General features: G+C 37.3%; 2 protein-coding genes across 2 annotated transcripts; both read left to right on the top strand.

Annotated features, from left to right (window-relative positions):
* The first annotated feature begins 4,480 nt into the window (after nucleotides 1-4,480).
* On the top strand, nucleotides 4,481-7,366 carry Mkk4 (dual specificity mitogen-activated protein kinase kinase 4). The gene is made up of 8 exons (XM_028310147.1): nucleotides 4,481-4,705; nucleotides 4,812-5,013; nucleotides 5,383-5,535; nucleotides 5,851-5,995; nucleotides 6,069-6,238; nucleotides 6,375-6,504; nucleotides 6,816-7,036; nucleotides 7,132-7,366. Exons 1-8 carry the CDS (start codon nucleotides 4,672-4,674, stop codon nucleotides 7,313-7,315), a joined length of 1,239 nt encoding a protein of 412 aa, XP_028165948.1. The 5' UTR covers nucleotides 4,481-4,671; the 3' UTR covers nucleotides 7,316-7,366.
* A 209-nt stretch (nucleotides 7,367-7,575) lies between these two features.
* Pgi (glucose-6-phosphate isomerase) lies at nucleotides 7,576-15,849 on the top strand. The gene is made up of 8 exons (XM_028310130.1): nucleotides 7,576-7,623; nucleotides 7,916-8,028; nucleotides 9,078-9,204; nucleotides 10,546-10,640; nucleotides 11,205-11,363; nucleotides 12,218-12,350; nucleotides 13,336-13,477; nucleotides 15,349-15,849. Exons 1-8 carry the CDS (start codon nucleotides 7,576-7,578, stop codon nucleotides 15,534-15,536), a joined length of 1,005 nt encoding a protein of 334 aa, XP_028165931.1. The 3' UTR covers nucleotides 15,537-15,849.
* The last annotated feature ends 5,199 nt before the right edge of the window (nucleotides 15,850-21,048 follow it).

Consider the following 21,048-nt stretch of genomic DNA (forward strand, 5'->3'; position numbering starts at 1 on the left):
TTTTATTTTGGAAAAAATAGGGTTCCGTAAAATATGTAGATAATGTAGTCCACGCGCGCGAAGCCGCGGGCGGAAAGCTAGTCTATATATATAAAAGAAAGTCGTGTTAGTTACTCCACTTATAACTCAAGAACGGCTGAACCGATTTAGCTGAAAATTGTCAGGGAGGTAGTTTAGAGCCAGGAGAAGGACATAGGATACTTTTTATCCCGTTCGAAAAAAAAAAGTCTGCTTATTTATTGCCATTAAGGCGGAACAAAGTTCGCCGGGTCAGCTAGTATTATATAAAAACAAAAGCAGATATGTTATAAGCGCTCGCGCTGTGAATACTCAAAAACGTTCCAATTGGGACGTCTTGTGTTTAGTCTTCGTGTGGCCTGCGTCGTGCGCAATCGCGTGCGTTCTTACCAAAATAAATAAAAAATGCCATCGTGTGTGTTTCGAAAGTGTACCAATTATGACTCTAAAGTAAACAAAATACAAGGGATCTCTTAACACATGTCATTATGCAAAATTATTTAGTATTTTTATATTTTCTTCTTCTTCTTCTTCTTTTATTTTGGCAACGACTTGGTATTGAGAACCATGATTTCGCCAATGTCACGTAAACAGCTTTGACAGAGTGTAACAGGGTTTACAAAAAACAAAAGTATTTACATTTCTAATTAAAAGCAAAATTATTATAATTATTTGTGTGAGTACCTAAAACAAAAAAGACAACACAAATTGAGACAACACAAATAAATACATAATATAGAAATTAAAATGTAAGGGAAAAAACAGGGTAGGTAGGATAAAGGATTGGGAGAGGAAAAATATTTTTGATTACCTACAAACGAATTTTGCGGGATTGGATAAATTTTGATAAAAGTTTTAAAAGCGGGGGGTCCATAGAGTTTAGTATACATTTAATATTAATAGGGCGAGGGACGCTTTCAGGAAGGAGATCGAATAAAGAGGAACCTACTTTTGGGCAGTTAAAGAAAATGTGATTAGTTGTGCCTTCGTCTAAGCCACATTCGCATAAGGAACTATCCTTTATGTGCATCTTCGCAAGGTGAACCGGGGTACACGCATGACCAATTCGCAACCGACATATAATTGAAACAGAGCTTTTTGGTAAATATTTGTGTTTGAAAAACCAGGGTCTAGGGGGGATATCTTTCTGAATATCGGCATAATATTTACCGACCATCCTTTTTGAATTGTCCCAGTGAGTTCTCCACGATTTATAAAGATGGGTTAGAGAGAGGGATGCCGCATCGTGAGAGAAAAGTGAGTAATGCTCTAGAGAGCCAGAGGATATGGCTTGTTTTGCGCATGAGTCAACAGATTCGTTTCCTGGGATTCCTCTGTGACTAGGGATCCAAGCCAAAATAATATTTATACCCTTCGAATGACAATCAAAAAGAGCTTCTCTTATTTTTAGGATGGTGGGAAATTTAACTTTAGACTTGAAGGGGTTAGCCAGAATCGATTGGAGGCAACTTAGGGAGTCCGAGAAAATTATAACGTTATTTAATGAATGAGATTTAGCATATAGGATAGCCTCTAAAATTGCAACTGCTTCACCGGTAAAAACCGATGTCACTGGAGGGCATTTATAACTAAGGGCGATTTTGTACGCAGGTATCCAAACTGCTGCGCCGACACAGCCGTCATCAGCGAGCTTGGACGCATCTGTGTACATCGGGAGCCAACCTTGCCAGTGTTCGGATAAAATAATTCTGAATTCTTGGGGCGCTGTGGGGGAGTCTTTAGAAATACCGAAATTTAGAATAACAGGCGGTGGAAACAGTAATGATTCAAAGCTGTTGGAGAAGAGAGGGAAAACAGGAGTTTTTGTAATAGGGCATGGAAGGCGACTAAATTTTTGGAAGCTTAACAAAATGCAGGGTGTTTTTTGAAGAGAAGAAGATGCAATGTTGGAAGACGAGAGAAGCTCAAGTTTTTTTAAAAGTGGATGAGAGGCATTCTGAGCAACCTTAACAAAGAAGCGGTCGCTGAGGTATTGCCTACGTAAATAGAGGGGAGGATCAACGCACTCTACTTGCAACGCGTTTATAGGCGAAGATTTCATTGCTCCCAAAATTATACGTAAGCATTTGGACTGTGTTTTGGATAATTTATCAAGGGCTGCTTTGTTACATGGGTCCAGAAGAAAAGACGCGTAATCAAAATGGCTGCGCACAATGGCGTTATAAAGCAGCTTTTGGGAGTAAGGGTGAGCCCCCCACCAAGTGCCAGAAAGGGCGCGCATTACATTAATACCATTTTCCGCCTTTTTAAGGATGGAGTTAAAATGAGAGACGCCTGACAACCTAGAGTCTAGTGTCAGACCCAAAAATTTAACCTGGTTAGAGCAGGGAATAAGATCACCGTCTATAAATACATCTATGTTCGGGATGTGTCGTTTTCGAGTAAAAGTAACGCAACAGCATTTCGGAACAGAGATGGAGAGGCCGTGAGAGAGCATCCAGTCACCGAGATAGCTTAGAGCGGAATTAAGGCGAGTGGTGGCCTCGTCTATCGATTTAGATGAGATGTAAAGAGCAATATCATCGGCGTACTGAAGGATGTTGCAGAAGGAATCGACAGCTTGGTCAAGGTCGTAGGTATATATGCTGTAAAGGAGTGGACTGAGAACGGATCCTTGAGGTAGGCCTTTCCAGAGGCGTGAGAGCGGGGGGAGCGGGGTATGGTTTTCTTGTAGGAGAGAGGTAGGTGGGATGTTTGTGAATGGAGTGTTTGGGATGGAGAGGGTAGGGGTTGTGAGGATGGGGACTTTGTTATGTCGGCATAAGACCTACGAGTGGTTGGGTACATGGCCGAAGCCTCAGCGTAGGAGATATTATCCTGTGACATAGCAATTTTAATAGCTTTTTGTCTGGAGTGCTCTGGACAGGATTTGTTAAGAGCAAAGTGAGGTCCTGTGCAGTGAATGCATGTGGCCTTTTCTTCGGTAATATCACAGTTATCCGCTGAGTGGGGTTGCGTGCAACGAAAACATCTAGCCTTCGACCTGCACTGGGCTTTGACATGGCCAAAGCGGCAGCAGTTGAGGCACTGAATAGTTGGGAGCTGGTATGTCTCAACTGGAATTGAGTTATGGAACAGAAATACTCGTTTTGGCAAAACCTGTCCCTTAAATGTCACGACTACCGATTGGGTGGGGACCCAGGACGCTTGCCCGTCTGTGGTCACTTTCCTGTTTAGACGGCGGGCTTTTAGCAGGATGCCACATCCGTCAGGAATCGTCAATGACTCCGCAAGCTCTTCCATTGGAAGATCGGAGGGGATCTGTTTAATGAGGCCCATACGGGTCANGCGAGTTCTTCCATTGGAAGGTCAGTGGGGATTTGTTTGATGAGGCCCATACGGGTCACGTTGTACGTCGGGATTGTTGCTGAGTATTTGCAAAGGGATAGAATCTCGCTACTCAAAAATTTGTTGGCAGAACTGGCAGAGGAGAACTCAACAGAGATTCTGTTTCTTCCTATTTTCTTGACACCATCATTGATCACGTCCTTAATTTTGTTATTGACCAAAAATTTACCGAACCTAATTGGCTGGATGAAAGTTGGGGCATTAGGCTCGGTTTCGATGCGGGACACGTGGACAATAAAAGGGCCTTTGTCAAGGTCACTGTAGACTTTTGGTGCGATAACAAGAGATGGGTGCATGTACACCGGTTGACTGCTTGGAGATGACATTGCAACAGAAGGGTTGTTGGATCTCTTCGCGGGTTCAGAAGGAACCTCCGAATCCAGGCGGCGTTTTGTTGCGGCTTGGGAAAACAGCGGTTGAGAAATGTCCATTGAACAGGAGGCCGGGTCCGGAGGATCCGGGGGATCGGGAGGAGTTAATTCCATTCTACTTACGGTTTTACCAGATAAATCCGTCACCTGTTATTATTTATTAAAATAACTAAGCTTAAAATTGAATATTTTTTTGGGATAAACTACGTTAGAATTCGATTTTTTCACTTAAACACCTGAAACACGTGTTGCCACCGTCACATGCGGCGAGCGAAAAAAACANACACCTGAAACACGTGTTGCCACTGTCACATGCGGCGAGCGAAGAAAAACGTTTCTTTTCTTTCTGCTGATTTTTGACACGTTTGACAAAAATGACATTGACGTAAACATTTTTTTAGCCTTGGAACTGTGCTTGGGACACTGTCATTTGACAGTTAAGATAGAGGTGTATCAAGCATCGAGTATCACCATAAAGGCCGTAGCACGCCAACTTAAAAGGGATCGTTCGTAACCATATCATCTTTCTACTCGCGCGTCATTTCCTCAAACAGAAACATTTTTTTCTTCATTGCTGTACTGTGTGTCCCTTGAAAATATTACCGTGGCGGTAAAAAGGTTAACTAGCGACTGAGAAACACTTAACTAGTAGTTGTCGTCATGCCCAATTAGCCCATTGCCACATTCCGTGACACAGAAAAAAAAGTGTTGAGGTGAAAAAAAAACAAAATGTCAATTTTGTAAGTGTTGTCGATAAATACAATGAATAGATTTTACAATAAAATTTCGTGTCTTAGTATGAAAACGTGACCAATTTTTAGTTACCAATATCAAATGGATAATTTGGAAGTTGTTATCGACACCAAAGAGTAGTTGGAAACATTTTAAACGAGTATTTCTTAGCGAGCTAAAAATGTCGAAGAATGGCGAAGTGACATCGAATCAAGGTAGGTAATGCTTCCGTGAAGTAAATATTACTAAGATGTGTATGATGATGTTTTACATTTTAGTGTTACTTTTGTGTTTAATTATTCAAATCGTAATTTATTTTAGGCTCCAGTAGACCGTCATTACCGAGACCAGATTTGAATCTTTTTGGTACAGAAAGACGCAAAGCGTTAGATCTTCAAATAAGTGGTGGTCCATCAGCTGGGGGTAGTCCTGTGTTTACGCCATTTACTGCAAATCCAGCAGTAGTTCAACGACCTCGAGTGCCCTCACGTACCATACGAGATGTGTTGCCCGAAAATACTAGGTAATGTTGTCCATCCAAATTTAGATCACACTTCAAACATTCCTTATTGATAAAGTTCAGTGTTTCAATTTGTTTTATGTATCTATTTTATATAAAATCCAGTTAATACATACCTATTTATTTTTATTTATTAAGAGAATAGTGTCATGATGTAAAGATTACCTTAAATCTATAGGTGCAACTCAATATTCGTCAATTTTTTATTAATTGCATCAGTAGATCACATAGTTCTGTTGTTTGTTGTACACTCTATTATTGTTTTTTTTAATTAGTAATGATGTAAATGTATTCATTGATTTTTAGACTTAAAATCTCAGAATCAAATGAGAATGTAATAAAATAAGTTCATGTTGTGCCTATTGTATACAGAGACAGATGCAGGATTTATCCGTCCATGCAGTCATCAGGCAAGTTGCAGCTATCAGCAACAGAAGTCTATGATTTCACAGCCGACGACCTGCAGGATCTGGGTGAGATAGGAAGAGGAGCATTTGGGGCTGTAAATAAAATGGAACACAGAAAGTAAGTTTTTTTTTTATGTATCTTATCATAAAATCTAGCAATATTTATATTTTATAAAATACACATATTCATAATAATATGCCTATAACAATTTATTCATTAACCACAGACAAAATTAACCAAAGCTCAACCATTAGTCAGCTGATTTGATTTAGTTAGCATATTCTAATACATAATAATATAAAGTTATATCACATTAGACATTAGACCGCCTAGTTGTACCTTGTGTGTTCCTTTTCATTGTTATTTTTTTGGTGTGCAATAAATTGTATTTATTATTATTATTAGATATAAGTGATGTTTTTCTTATCATAGAACCAACCGTGTAATGGCTGTGAAACGCATACGTTCCACAGTGGACGAAAAAGAGCAAAAGCAATTACTCATGGATCTTGAAGTGGTAATGAAAAGTAATGATTGCTTATACATTGTAGAGTTTTATGGAGCCTTGTTTAAAGAAGTAAGTACTAAGGAACAATATTGTATGACATCCACATCAAAAGTCATTTTACTAAAATAAACTTTTTTCTTAGGGTGATTGCTGGATTTGCATGGAATTAATGGACACTTCATTAGACAAATTTTATAAGTTCATTTGTGAGCGGATGCAAACTCGAATACCAGAAAACATTTTAGCTAAAATAACACTTGCAACAGTCAAAGCTCTAAATTATTTAAAGGAAAAGCTAAAAATTATTCATAGGTATGTATTAGTATATTATTTTAGGCCTTTAATCACATGTGGATCACAATAATAATTAGTTATTTGTTGCATGTTTACTTGATGTTTTTTTATACATTTTTATTCTGTAAGAATTAAAACTTTTCTGTCATTATAGAGATGTGAAACCATCTAACATACTGTTAGACCGAAGGGGTAATATAAAGTTATGTGATTTTGGAATATCAGGAAAATTGGTGGATTCAATAGCGCGTACACGCGACGCTGGTTGCAGACCATATATGGCTGTAAGTATAATAGAAATTACTGGCATTCGTTTATTATGTAGCACACGATTAGTTTATGGAAGGCATGCGGGCGCGTTAATACTCGCTCTGACAGACTGGCTGTATTAGTACTGTTTCTTTTAATCAGTAAACAGTTTATTTGATAATTAAAAATAACTCTGCGTTCAACAAATAGGTCATATCAACAAAATACATACTTGTCTTGTACATTTTTGCCTTTGCATTCTTATATTGACTTATTACTAAATTTTATTTGAATTAATACATTTTAAAACCATACATATTTTTATTAAATTGATTTCTATTTTCAGCCGGAGCGGATTGACCCAGGTAGAGCACGAGGTTATGATGTTCGTTCAGATGTGTGGTCTCTTGGGATCACACTAATGGAAGTGGCGACGGGTGCCTTCCCCTATCCACGTTGGGGCTCTGTTTTCGAACAGCTGCAACAAGTAGTCCAGGGTGATCCTCCACGTCTTACAAACACTAATAATGCATTTTCCAACAACTTCGTAAATTTTGTCAACACATGGTAAGTCCAAGGCCATTATACATGTTTTTAATAATGTCGTTAAGCCGTTAGTGTCGTTAAGTTATGTGTTGAGTATTAAATGATTTTATTTCCAGCTTGATCAAAGAAGAGACTCAGCGTCCTAAATACAACAGACTGTTGGAACACCCATTCATCAAAGGTATCGAACAGAGCCGAGCTGATGTCGCTGCGTATGTATGTGAAGTTCTGGACGCTATGGAGCGTAATGGCGTAAGTCCATTCACAACAGATCAGCCTGCTCAAGCATGGGTTGATTAACTGTTATATGAAAATTTAGAAAGTTTAACCTCGTAAGACCGAAGAGTAAATTGTGTCNCCTGAAACACGTGTTGCCACCGTCACATGCGGCGAGCGAAAAAAACATAAAAGACGTTACTAAGTGGGTGTCCTTTTTGACAACATATTTTTCTTTTCTTTTTTCTCCTTTTGATGTAGGTAATGTTTATAATTTATTAAAATGGTATGAATGTATTTATTATTTACTTTGTCAAATAAAGATTTTTCTTTCTTTCTTTCAAATGGAGAGTTTGGTGTACACTTCTCAGATGGAGAGAATAGCAGCCAATGTGAGCGCTGGCCAGACAGATTGGGTAGACCTGATATTCGCACTTAGTAATTAGTTGCCTTTTACCTCATCTTCGGGAAGAGTGTAAATATGGGAATGCCTATTTTTATGAGTTATTTGTATTCCTCTTTGAAATGGCAAAGTAATGATGTCCATAGGGTCAAATTCCAATTAAATTAAAGAGGTTTAGCTTTTTTTGAGCCGATTGTCAGTTAGTTTATCTATCTACCCTCACTTGAAATTACCAAAACCATCCATATTGATTTAGCTTAGATACTTATTTTCGTTTACAGCCGGCAGCCGTAGCGAAGCACTTCGTGGCTCTGTCGACCAACGGCGAGAAAGTGACCGCGTTCGGAATCGACCCCAAGAACATGTTCGGATTCTGGGACTGGGTTGGAGGCAGGTTGGTAAAATGTTTAATACTTCGGGTGCACTACTCGCGAACTTGGCCGAAGTTACTCGAAGTATGATCGCCGAGCAGATAGAATTTCGTACAATGACCTCAAGTTACCCATCCTTATCGCTCGCGAGTAATTATATTGCTGTCGCGACTGTGCGAAAGGACAGAGAAGACACCCACTTCACTTCGCTTGAAAATAAATGTGAAAATGAGAATAAATGGACAAATATTAGTTTTTAAAAAGTGATACAAAAGAATTGAAATGGATGCTTGTAGATTTCACTTGGAAACTTTTAAATAAAAAACCAAATTTTTAGAAGAGTTACATCTTACAAAAAAAGATCAATATTATAACGCATACAGAAAATCACCCTACCTATTGTTGATTACTCTTTGCACAGGGCTGATTTTTCAATCATCGGATAACTTTTAACTGAAGAATAAGTTTGGCACATTGACAGTTTTAGTATGGGAAAATATGTCAAAATGTTATTCTTCAGTTAAAAGATATCTGACGATTGAAAAATTAGGACACAGTAAACTAGCCAAGTCCAATCCTCGGTTGCGTTCAGGGTTCGAAATTATCAAGATAATTACGCTTCGTGATAATTATCAGATAATTATCGGATAATTATCAACAGTGTAACATACATTTGTCATATTGTTTCATAAGAAATTCTGATGTTACATTGAGAATTTTGCTTTATGTTTTTGGTTACAGATTGTTGTCAAGTTATCCATCGCTAGGCGCATAAAGCGTTGTGGAAAGTAGATAAATATTTTTACGCTAGTTAACGAGTGATCGTTATGAAGCTATGATATACGAGTTTGAAAACTTCGAATACAGTTCACTTTTACGAGCGCATTTTTTTGTTATTATCAACTGATAATTTAATCTGTTATTATCAAGATAATTATAGTGATAATTATCATTGATAATTATCCTTTCGAACCCTGGTTGCGTTACCCCTTATTTTTCATGGCGTACTACCGCGTGTCTTGGTTAGCTAGACTAGGCTGTTATCTGTGTCTTATTTTCTTTCTACCCGCAGGTACTCGCTGTGGTCGGCCATCGGTCTGTCCATCTCTCTGTACGTGGGCTACGACAACTTCGAGAAGCTTCTGGAAGGCGCTAGCTTCATGGACAACCACTTCACCACGGCGCCTCTTGAGAAGAATGTAAGTAATCACATCTAGGGTGTCAAAATAAAATATTACTTACTTATTTTACTTTCCTATTGCATTTTTATGTACAGTCACGGAATGAAAAGGTTCGTCAGTTTTCAAATTGATTCCTTCAACGAATCGCGAGCACATATTACCTTTTGAAACTATGTTACAGAATAATCTCGAGTTAGAAAAAATAATCTTTAACTGTTCGTCAGTCAGTAAAGTTCAAAATTATTCAGATCAAAGTTGTTTGACGATTTATCTTGTCAAGATTATTATGCTTGATAAACTAAAACCTTCTTGTTGGTACAACCTGCCATTATTATTTCTATTAAATAAAAAAAACTACATTTTATAACATTGTATGGGATAGAAAATTAAACAAGCAAAACCTTATTCGTTAGCAAACGTCATATTTATTTAAATGTTAGCAGCACTGTTTCTTGCACGGTTATGTTGGCAGGTTTGACTCTTACAGTACCTAGTGCAAGAGAAAACCGACACTAAGGTGACGAACCTTTTCATGCCGCGACTGTACAAACGACAGCACATCTGAGGCCTGATTTCCACCAAGGCGGAGCGGAGAAAAGTCGGACGGAGGAATTTTTCTACAGATTTTGACAGCGGTTGCGGTTGTTTGTTTGACAGACGTGGAAATGATGAAATCTGATTGGTTATTTAAAAAAATTCTCCGCTCCTCTACTTACTACTACATTTTTGTAGCAAAGTCGCCCTTATCACAAGTAAAAAAGAGCTACAGGGTTTAGCTTGACGTGCCGTTGTCTGAACAAAAAACTATTTTTCTGTAGAATTTACTTGATCCTGAATTGGTTTTGTAAAGTAACTGACGTCATACATAATACTGTACGTGTCAAACTTAAATATTATTATTATGAACTGCCTCATAGTTACATACTCTTTGTACATTATGTGTGTGGATACGGATTTACTGGAAATCGGTGCTAACTCTAGTCATATTCATATTCATTTATTTGCTCACTAAGTGTAGGTACATGTAAAGAAAAATATAAAATAGAATATCCAATTGTAATTGGTATTTCAATTCTATAAAATTAAATATTGTTTTTTCAGAGGTACGAGACGCTTTTTAGGTTATGGCCATAGACTTTTCCTACCATAGATTACAAATTCATTTTTTAAATGTCACGGTCTGGCTTAAAGATGTTTGCCCGCAAGAAACTTGAAATAGTTAAAGAAAATTATATTTTTCTTTACATACATAAGGTCTTATAACTAAATACAGTGCTTAAAACTTAGTAACCTTGTTGAGGTAAGTAAGTGAGGTCTCCTTTTTCCTAATAAAAATGTTCGCAATCTCGTTGTTCCCAGGCGCCGGTGATCCTGGCTTTGCTGGGCGTGTGGTATTCCAACTTCTACGGAGCGGAGACTCACGCTCTCCTGCCCTACGATCAGTATCTGCACAGGTAAATACAATCAATAATACATATAATAGTAGCTTTTGCCCTCTCGGTACTCAGGTGGTACTACTGGAATTTTTATACTGTAGTTAGTAATTTTGCCTATAATATGTCGACCTAGTGGTAAAATAAGCTATTTGTTCGGGACAACATAATCGACTGATGCTGAGATGAAGTGGTGGAAGAAACTGAGTTCACTTTCTTGATCTATTGATAATTTACAGGATGTGAAATAAGTATAAATGCAACGGAGAGAAATCGATGGTTTTTCGATAAGATTTCCTAAATGAGAGCTATCGTTTATACTTTGGCACAGTTTGTAACAGTTGGCACCACTGGCGAATGATAAGTTTTTAGTCTACAGTGGCGCCATCCTGGCGAATGAAGATGCAATAATCTTCCTACTGCCTCAGCACTCGCCAGTTGGCGCCCCTGTCGCCAGCAAGTGACAGTACCTTATTGTACAGTGGCGCCAACTGGTGGAGGCTAATACTCAATAATCTGTTTTCCATTTTTGTTTTTCTTACTCTCAATTTCGTGTGATGTGCATCAAATATCTTTCTATTGCAGATTCGCAGCGTACTTCCAGCAAGGCGACATGGAGAGCAACGGGAAATACGTCACGCGTTCTGGTGAACAAGTGGACTACTCTACTGGACCCATCGTGTGGGGAGAACCCGGCACCAACGGGCAGCACGCCTTCTACCAGCTCATACACCAGGGCACGAGGTGAGGGACCTATGACGTCATCATAGAAAACCAGTTTCTCGACATGGCGCTTGTTATGTCGCGAATATTTCTGAGCGGACGCCTCGTCAGCATAGCTTTTAGGTTAATGTCATGTACTGTATTTTTTTATGCTGAATAAAGTATTATTATTCTTACTCATCATTTGATAAAAGGCTCGTGAACAGTACGTCTCTAAAGTCCAGTACATAGAGACTCGTATTTTGTATACTACGACCAAACAAACACAATAGTATAGTAGAAATCTAGGTCACTATTGACCATACCCTATGGTAGTTGACACGTCAATCAGTTGACATACTTCTTATGAACTGTCAAAACGCGACTCCCATAGAATTTTGTAAGGAAAACCGGTCCATTAGGTCACCAGTTCCCGACATCAATTAACTGACAATGTCAGCGCTACAAAAAATATAATTTCACAGCTTAATAAAAACTAATTCACTTCAGTGTTCAGGCCTGGAATTATTATGTATTCTTTAAAGAAGTTGTTTGTAAATTGACCCATGACTTCAATGCTCAAAGGACACTATGCGACCATTTTATTTATTTATTTTAGGAATTACAAACAAATGTGTTACAGAAATTAACTTGTCTACTAGACTTGTGTATTATTTATGTGGTAACACATCCCACTACGTAATTCACATATTGATATTTAATTAATAAATAATTTTTAAATAACTTGAAAAAATCTAATTGCCTAAAGTGGGAATCCGTCGACCTTTCGCTTGCCTGGCGGCTTCTCTCACCATCTGAGCTACTTAAAAAAATTATTTGAGATCTCAACGTTAGAAAATTTTAATACCATACTGACCGAGCCCGTTTCATCCCAGGCTGATCCCGTGCGACTTCATCGCGCCAGCGCAAACACACAACCCGATATCGGGCGGCGTGCACCACAAGATCCTGCTCGCTAACTTCTTGGCTCAGACTGAAGCGCTTATGAAGGGGAAGAGCTCAGAGGAGGTAAGTTTGACATAATTTCTTTATATGGCCATAAGTACATTATATTCCATCTAAATAATCATAACTCAAAGGTGACGTAGCCATCCGCTAAGAAAGGATTTTACGAAACTCCACCCCTAAGGGGGTAAAACGGAATCCACGCGTACGAAGTCGCGGGCGGCCGCTAGTTTAAGACACAAGTGTCTACGTTTGCATGAGCGTTCTGTAAGAGCGCCTTTAAATTACGCTATAGTGCTGCTACTGCAGCGCTTCCCCACGCATCTAATTTGGATGTGCCCTAAATGTCATACACGTATTGTTTTTTTTTGTTAGATTATGGCTTCGTGCGGTTTGCACATTCAGTGCATGGAATGCAATAAATATATTGAATACTAGCTGACCCGGCGAACTTTGTTCCGCCTTAATGGCAATAAATAACGGGATAAAAAGTATCCTATGTCCTTCTCCTGGCTCTAAACTACCTCCCTGACAATTTTCAGCTAAATCGATTTAGCCGTTCTTGAGTTATAAGCGAAGTAACTAACACGACTTTCTTTTATATATATAGATATTGTTCTATTACATTTTAAATGTATCTAATCATTCTACTTAGTCGTGTCACATGCACTGACATACACAAATCGTGCATATCAGTTTAAAATCTTGCGACGATGCACCGTCTGGCGTTTAAATCGCAGTATACAGGGTGTTAGGTAAATGGGTATATGAGCCGACACTAGCCCATGTTAACATGGTCATATAAATGGTATGGTGAAGTCAGAAAATTGATATCTTCATTTTAATTGTTTTATTTTTCATACAAATCGGATTTTATAAAATTTATTTTGTATGAAAATTAAAAAAAATAAAATGATTATATCAGATTTCTGACTTCACCATACCATTTATATGACCATGTTAACATGGGCTAGTGTCGGCTCATATACCTATTTACCTAACACCCTGTAATATTGAAATACCCCAAGTATAACGTTTCTTTCTCCAGGCTAAAGCCGAGCTGGAGAAGTCAGGCATGGCTCCGGAGGCCGTGGCCAAGATTCTACCCCACAAGGTGTTCAAGGGCAACCGGCCCACCAATTCGATCGTCGTCAAGAAGGTCACGCCCTTCACCCTTGGCGCTATGATTGGTGAGACTTATTAAATAGCTTTAGCACCTACAAGTTGGACCGACGACATCGTAAAGGTAGCAGGGAAGCGCTGGACGCAGCCCGCTACCAATCGATCAACGTGGAAAGCATTAGGGGAGGCCTATGTTCAGCAGTGGACGTCCTATGGCTGAAATGATGATGATGATGATTAAATAGCTTTTGCCAAAGTATCACTTCCACCAACAACCCACAAGGTGGACAGGTGGAAAGGTGAAAAAGGCGCTGGATGCCCTCATAAGGTGTTCAAGGGCAACCGGCCCACCAACTCGCTCGTCGTCAATGATTGGTGAGATTTTTTTGTAAAACTTTTATCCACGAATTCTTGCTCGTAGATAATTCTTCTCTTGGACGAATAAACCACTGGACACGAAACCTACAAGATTTCTAAGGAAACACGATCAACCACTTTTTGCGGGGGGAGAGGTTTGACAATTGTCAAATAATGACATTTAGTGCTGGGAAAAGATCGTAAATTTTTATCGATAGTTATGCAAATGAATGAATGAATGAACCTAACGAGATAAATGAATTATGGATTGATTTAATATTGAAAGTTTCGTTAATTAAGGTGAAATATTTTTTTGCTGTGTTATCATTATCAAATTCGTAAAGCAATAAACAAGTTAATTTGAATAATTTCAGTTTCAGTTTGTTTGGTATATCGATAAACTTATCGACATTTTTCAAGCCCTTTACGTCATAAAAAATGAGAATGAATGAAACCTATAATCCAACCAAATTAAACATGCTACATGTTTTAAGCATTTACATGTACAATGAGTACTTTTCAAAATGACGTAATCATATTTTGTTTACATATTAAGTTTTATTTATTTTACGAAAAAATAGCTACTATAATAGATTTAAAATGTACTTACGCGTGATAAGAAACATTTTTTGTGCGACTGGAATAATTTTTGCAATAAAGTACGGCGCATTTACCCATTTTTCGTGATATTTTTACTCTTCGAGAGCTCGCGTCATACTGACAAAGTGACAACCTGACAACATTTACCACGGCTAATTTAGCCTTGGTAAGTGCTAGCGGGGTAAAGACGAAAACGTCACTCGTTACGCGTCCAGTGGTTTATTCGTCCAAGATTCTTCTACATGATATCAATATCAAGCTATGATATCCACGCCCGCTTTCCATATTCAATCCAAATCAGTCCATCAACTGTCAAATTTGGATCTGTTTGAATGAACAATATCGATTAAATATCCACAATTTTCAAATTGTTAAAATAGTCTGTTACAGTGTAAAGACATCAACTACCGTGGATATTTTGACCAAAAACAGATGAAAATTTAACAGTTGACGGACGGATTTGGATTGAATATGAAAAAGGAGTGTTAACCAGTAGCCTACTGTAGCTAAACTATACATTAAGTGCTTTATATGTTTATTACTTATCTAATAGCACAAAATAGTAAGTTGCGTGTTTGCACACGAATCTCAATGGTCCAAAGCTCTTCCTGACGTTGACTATCGTATACTCGTAGTTGTTGCAATTCACGAAGGCGAGTGAGCTTTACATGTGTGGTGGCTCGCTACTGTTAGTTTTCCAAGTTTTGATAGATAGCGTTGATAGACTATCGTTATGTGCATGTACACGTACACACACAAGTAAAGCTCACTAGCCTTCGTGAGTTGCAACAGAGTAAATACAAATGAGTAACCCCGTACACCACGCTAAATTTTGTCAGTGTGTGCGTGCGCGCCGCATACGTATTGACTATTGGCGCGCTCACATACAAACCGCGCTCGGTGCGTTTCTATGAAGATGACCTACTCATTTGTATTTACTCTGGTTGCAAGAACTATAATATAATTTACCTTATTTTCCCAGCAATGTACGAGCACAAGATCTTCACCCAAGGCATCATCTGGGACATCAACTCCTTCGACCAATGGGGTGTGGAGCTCGGCAAGCAACTCGCCAAGGCCATCGAGCCTGAGCTCCAGGATGCGAGCCCAGTCAGCTCCCACGACGCGTCTACCAACGGGCTGATCAACTTCCTTAAGGCTAACTTCTAAATTGTAGAGTGGGCGGGTCAAAGGGAGATGTATCTATTTCGTAAGATGTTTCAAACTTATTACGTTGTCTAAGGGCCCTCTTTAAATCAAATCATTTAATAATTCATAAACATAGGTATAAAAGGGTGATAATTATGAAATTAACACTTTCCCATGGAAATCCATGGTCTGTCGTGTGAATATGCAAATGTGTTTGAAATTTGAATTAAAAATTCGAACGGATCGGTTTTTTGCGGGACGCAAGAGTGAAAAGAGAGAAACGAAATGGGGGGAGGATAAGAATGTCAGGTGTCAGTCAAAATGACAAGAGAATAGTACAGTACCCGGCAATAAATATTGCACATCGACCTTTGGAAAGAGACAATCGGTTAATTTCGGCTCGTTGAGCGTTATCTCTGTCGCACACTACCTATACGATTGATAAAACGTCATTGACAAAACATTATTCAATGAAAATATTGTCCGAACCCTTAGTATTTCTCTTCGACATATACTTAACATATTGTGAACGACTTTTGTTTAACGACTATAAAAAAAATTTAGCAAAATAATTCACAAAATAATTTTCACACATTTAAAATAAAGTTTGTTTACACTTTGACAAAACGTCATTGTCAGTCGTTGTTCGACAGAGATAACGCTCTACGAAACCGAAATTAGCCGATTTCTCTTTCTTAAGGTCGATGTGCAATATTATTGTCGCCGGGTATTGTAAATAGTGACCGACCGAATATTCGTTTTCGTTTTCGTTTTCGGCCATTTTCGGCCAAAAAATGGACATTCGGCCATATTTTCGTTTTCGGCCAAAAACCAGCCGAAGCTTCGGCCAAACCGAATATCAGAAATACGTGAATAAGATGGTGACGTTTATCGTTCCGATATCTTCGGGAGTGAATCTGGTGCACTCATGGTTCCAATCAGACTTGAACGGACGCGGTATTGTCACACTCTTTTGAAGTTGTGAAGTGAGGTTACGTTGTAAAGGGTGTCCAGAGATAATTTTCCAAGTTCAAAATTGAATACAAATAAAACCAAAGAGTTTTCATAAAGTTTAATTGTTTCAAAATAGAGTCTTATGCGGATTTGAAATACGCCATGAGTCACTACTCACTGGTCGGGAGCCTACAGAGCGTTCGCAGTTGAACAATAAGTATTTGAAATGTATTGTCAAATGATCGATGAATGTCTGATACCACAACTGCATCCCGGTCAACTACGTAACTCTATTTCAGCAAGAAGGTGTCTCACCACACACGGAGAGTACCTCGATGGAGACACTGAGGACTATTTTTTTTTTTTCAAATAAATGATCAGCAAGTACAGGGACATACCCTAGCTGCTTCGGTCACCAGATCTCACACCATGCGACTTTTTCTTGTGGGGATATCTCAAGTCAAATGTTTACAGCAAAGAATCCTTAAATAAATCAGGTTCTGTAAGAAAATATCCGCCGTGAAGTTGCAGGAAAATTATTAGCGCGATTTGCTCTCGCATAGTTGCGAATGTAAGGGTCCAGCTGTGAGAGTGCCTATAGTAAAACGGGCATCATTTAAAAGACATTGCCTATAAAAAATTAAATCCGCATTGTTAAACTCCACTTTGCATTAGTAATAAATAATAAAAAATCATTAATTTATTTGTATTTATTTTTGAAGTTGAAAAATTCCCACTGGACACCCTTTATTTCTTCTTCACTTCCCAATATTTCATTATACACCGGAAATAATATTCTACTAAGAATTCATAATTATTTTTTTGTGTTTTAATGCCGGTTTTCTTTCGTTCGTTCGTTTTCAGCCAAATGACGTCCACTGCTGGACAAAGGCCTCCCCCAAGGTTTTCCGGTTTTCTTTAATCAATCCTTATCAAAATCAACTGTCAAACGTCATTATGTTTTTGGTCAAAACATTAACGGTTTTCAAAGTTTTTACATAATTTCAGATTGAAATTTGAGAGTTGAAGGTCATTTTCGTTTTCGTTTTCGTTTTCGGCCGAAAATGAGACTGCAGCCGAAGCTTCGTTTTCGTTTCCGTTTTCGGTTGAAAATCCATATTCGGTCGGACACTAATTGTAAATGATGATACGGTTTGGAAAACAACTAGGGTGTGATCCGTGTGATCCAAGAACTACAGTCATTTTCTGATTATAAAAACGTATAAAAATGACATGATTGTTATTGTTCATAATTGACTGGTTTACGAACAAAAATCTCTTGAAAGACATGTCACAAAGAAAGTACCCTGGACCCGCCATGTAAAGCTTGAAATGACAACGTTAGCCGAAACATATTTATGATAAATATTTAAAACATTAAAATGTTATGCTTTATGAAATTTATACAAACATTTTAATAGCAATACCGAACTCAGTGAAACAAAATGTTCAAACAATAATAAAATATTGAAGCCGTTTTAAGATGTTGGAAACTTATGGGTGACTGGAACTGAACCCGCCATAGCTAATAGGCGTATAGAGGAGGTCATTTGCTAATTATTGAACCTTACTTTCTATGGCAAAAGTTTTATAGTTTAGGAGATATGTCAATTTTTATACTTTTTTCAGATTTTTCCGAAATTTGACCTAAAAACTGCTTCAATTTTTTTTCTCGCGTGATTTCAACAGTTTTTTTTATTTGATATTAATATCGAATATGTCTTTATTCAAATAAAATAAATTTCTGATCCAGATAATGATTGAATAGCTAGTTACGAGCCGCCAAAGTTCAACAAAAGTACAAACCACGTTAAAAAATTCTACTTCAAATTCGATCGAAACAAAAATTAATGGTGATAATGGATTGCCAATAATCTTAAAAATATCTCCAGCTTCTCTGCTTTCCAATGATATATCACACGTTGTAATTGGATATTGAAATTTATCAAAAATTCAAAGTTTATGGAAGAAAATGGAGTAATAATACAAAAATTATCCATACAAAGTTGATTTTGAATTTTTGGAATTTTTTTTTCTTTATAATGTGATTATTATTTTTAAATTCATTTAAAAAAAAACCACGAAAATAGTTATGAAAAGGAGTATAGCAGAAACTATGAGTTGTTTGAAGAAAATTTGTATGGATAATTTTCGTAAATTACTCCATTTTCTTCCATAAACTTTGAATTTTTATTAATTTCAATATCTAATTACTACGTGTGATATGTCATTGGAAAGAAGAGAAGGTAGATATATTTTTAAGATCATTGGCAATCCATTATCACCATTAGTTTTTTCTTAAATCGAAATCGAATTTGAATTTTTTATCGTGGTTTGTACTTTTGTTGAACTTTGGCGGCTCGTAACTAGTTTTTAAATCATTATCTAGATCTGAAATTTATTTTATTTGACTAAAGGTTTATTCGATATTAGTATCAAATAAAAAAATCGGTTAAAATCATGCGAGAAAAAAAATTTAAGCAGTTTTTAGGTCAAATATCGGGAAAATCTGAAACAAGTATAAAAATTGTAATATCTCCTAAACTATAAAACTTTAGTCATAGAAAGTAAGGTTCAATAATTAGCAAATGACCTCCTCTATACGCGTATTAGCTATGGCGGGTTCAGTTCCAGTCACCCTGTATATTTTATAAAGATATATAAAATCAATGATATAATCTCTGCAATATTTGATGTTAATCTTATATGAGTAGGTTTTATTATGTATTGTCTGCTATGTATTTAGCACTGGCATTAAAAACTTAATTTATTTGTAAGTGTAAAAGTGAATCACAAATATAAAATGGATATAGAAAATTATATTTTATAGTTGAACAAGAATCATATTACTTTATAGTTGTTACTATCGCTTTATTACGAGATCTTTTAAAGATATTTGTATGTGTGAGAATTCATACAAAATCGGATTTTTACTCGTTTTTGTATGAAATCTCATACTTAAAATTATAGGGCTGCTTTTAAATGTCTACTATCCCAATTTTTCAGCATATCAGCCCATTTTATGTGTATGTGTGCTTAATACTTATGTATGCGTTGGTTATGTAGTATGAGAAAGTTTGTTTTCTAGGATGTTGTATTTAGAGTAATATATTAATTTTATGTTTTACGAAAATGCTTTTTTATTTACCTTTTGTATTAGACAAAGTTCGATTAGGCTGAAGTTATCGATTATGTCCATTTAAATTATCTTTCGTGTTGATTATGAAAAAAGTCGTATAAAAATAATAGAATGAATGATTAGAAGTCTTTATTCGGTAATCAATAATAAAATAATTATAATTATCTGCCACATAATTAAGATTTTTCACGGAAGTCCGCCATAGAATACCTGTTCTTTACGAAATTACGTGACTACTTGCGTTAGGGCTCTTACACATAAACACGCTAAGATGCCGTATCTTAGAAACTCATTGTGCATTCTTTCAATATTCACAAATTATAGACATTGCGTTGATATTATACGGAAATGACTGCATCATTTCCGCATCGTAGCACGACGTGACGTCATATCGTAACGGTGTTTATGTGTAAGAGCCCTTATAAAAAATCAAAGACGTACCTACCCTACCTAGGTTACAGTCCCATAAATGGCATAAAAACAATCACCACATCACATGTTATACATAATCTAACAGACCAGCTGTCTTGTGTCATTTATGCAACTAAACTTAATAAAGTAACTTCAAGACATGTATACGTCGCCTAACGAAAGTTGAGGCGAACAAGGGACTCGCACTGACGTAGCACACAATATAGACTAAGGCCCAGAACAGACGGTGAAACGCAACTGCAACGAAACTGCAACTTTCTGATAATTCTGATGAATGAAACTGAAATTGAAAGTTTCAAACTGGTTGCGTCATGTATGGTCTCTCAACGGACGCTATGGCAGAAACTTAGATGCAACTCAAATGTAACTAGCAGTTGCAGTTTCGTTGCAGTTGCGTTTCACCGTCTGTTCTGGGCCTAAGAGCTAGTGAACGCCAGACCTACGTCATTTTATAAAAGCTGAAAGTTTGTCAGCGTATGCTCCCAATATAGGTTAGAATGCTGGTGAATCATGAAGTTTGGGTCATCGTTGCTTTGGCAGCTCTCCTAATAAAAAAAACTAATCCATCCAAAACTATCTGGCTGATGTGGAAACAACTTCCTATCGTAGTTTCCTCATCAGCCAGATAGTTTTGACAGTTCCAACTCCTTGCCAGTTTTTTAGGATATCTGCCAAAGCGACGATGACCCAAACACGTATATTGGGAGCATACGCTGACAAACTCGGCTTTTATAAAATGACGTAGGTCTGGCGTTCACTAGCTCTTAGTCTAACACATTCAAATATCGAATACACTATCTACCACGCTTTTGCATATTACATAATAAAATATATAGCCTGACCAGGAACATAAAAACCCTCGCCATGTTGCGGAAAACTAATGGTACTAATTTCTTTTAATGGCAACAGTAACTGAAAACTTCATTGTCATGTCACCTTGCATGTCAGTCTATTGCTGTCAAAGTGTAAACAAACTTTATTTTAAATGTGCGCAATTGATTTTGTGAA

Source organism: Ostrinia furnacalis, unplaced genomic scaffold (genome assembly GCF_004193835.3).
Source record: "Ostrinia furnacalis isolate ACB-3 unplaced genomic scaffold, ASM419383v2 OfSCF2912, whole genome shotgun sequence".
NCBI classification, from domain to species: Eukaryota; Metazoa; Arthropoda; class Insecta; order Lepidoptera; family Crambidae; genus Ostrinia; species Ostrinia furnacalis.

Excerpts from the sequence above, each read along its gene's own strand:
- Mkk4 (XM_028310147.1), top strand. The coding sequence starts at position 4,672 with ATGTCGAAGAATGGCGAAGTGACATCGAATCAAG. Across the intron at positions 5,996-6,068 it reads ATGGAGCCTTGTTTAAAGAA|GGTGATTGCTGGATTTGCAT; the intron begins GTAAGTACTAAG and ends CTTTTTTCTTAG. Across the intron at positions 6,505-6,815 it reads GTTGCAGACCATATATGGCT|CCGGAGCGGATTGACCCAGG; the intron begins GTAAGTATAATA and ends TTCTATTTTCAG.
- Pgi (XM_028310130.1), top strand. The coding sequence starts at position 7,576 with ATGGAGAGTTTGGTGTACACTTCTCAGATGGAGAGAATAGCAGCCAAT. Across the intron at positions 9,205-10,545 it reads CGGCGCCTCTTGAGAAGAAT|GCGCCGGTGATCCTGGCTTT; the intron begins GTAAGTAATCAC and ends CGTTGTTCCCAG. Across the intron at positions 11,364-12,217 it reads CTCATACACCAGGGCACGAG|GCTGATCCCGTGCGACTTCA; the intron begins GTGAGGGACCTA and ends GTTTCATCCCAG.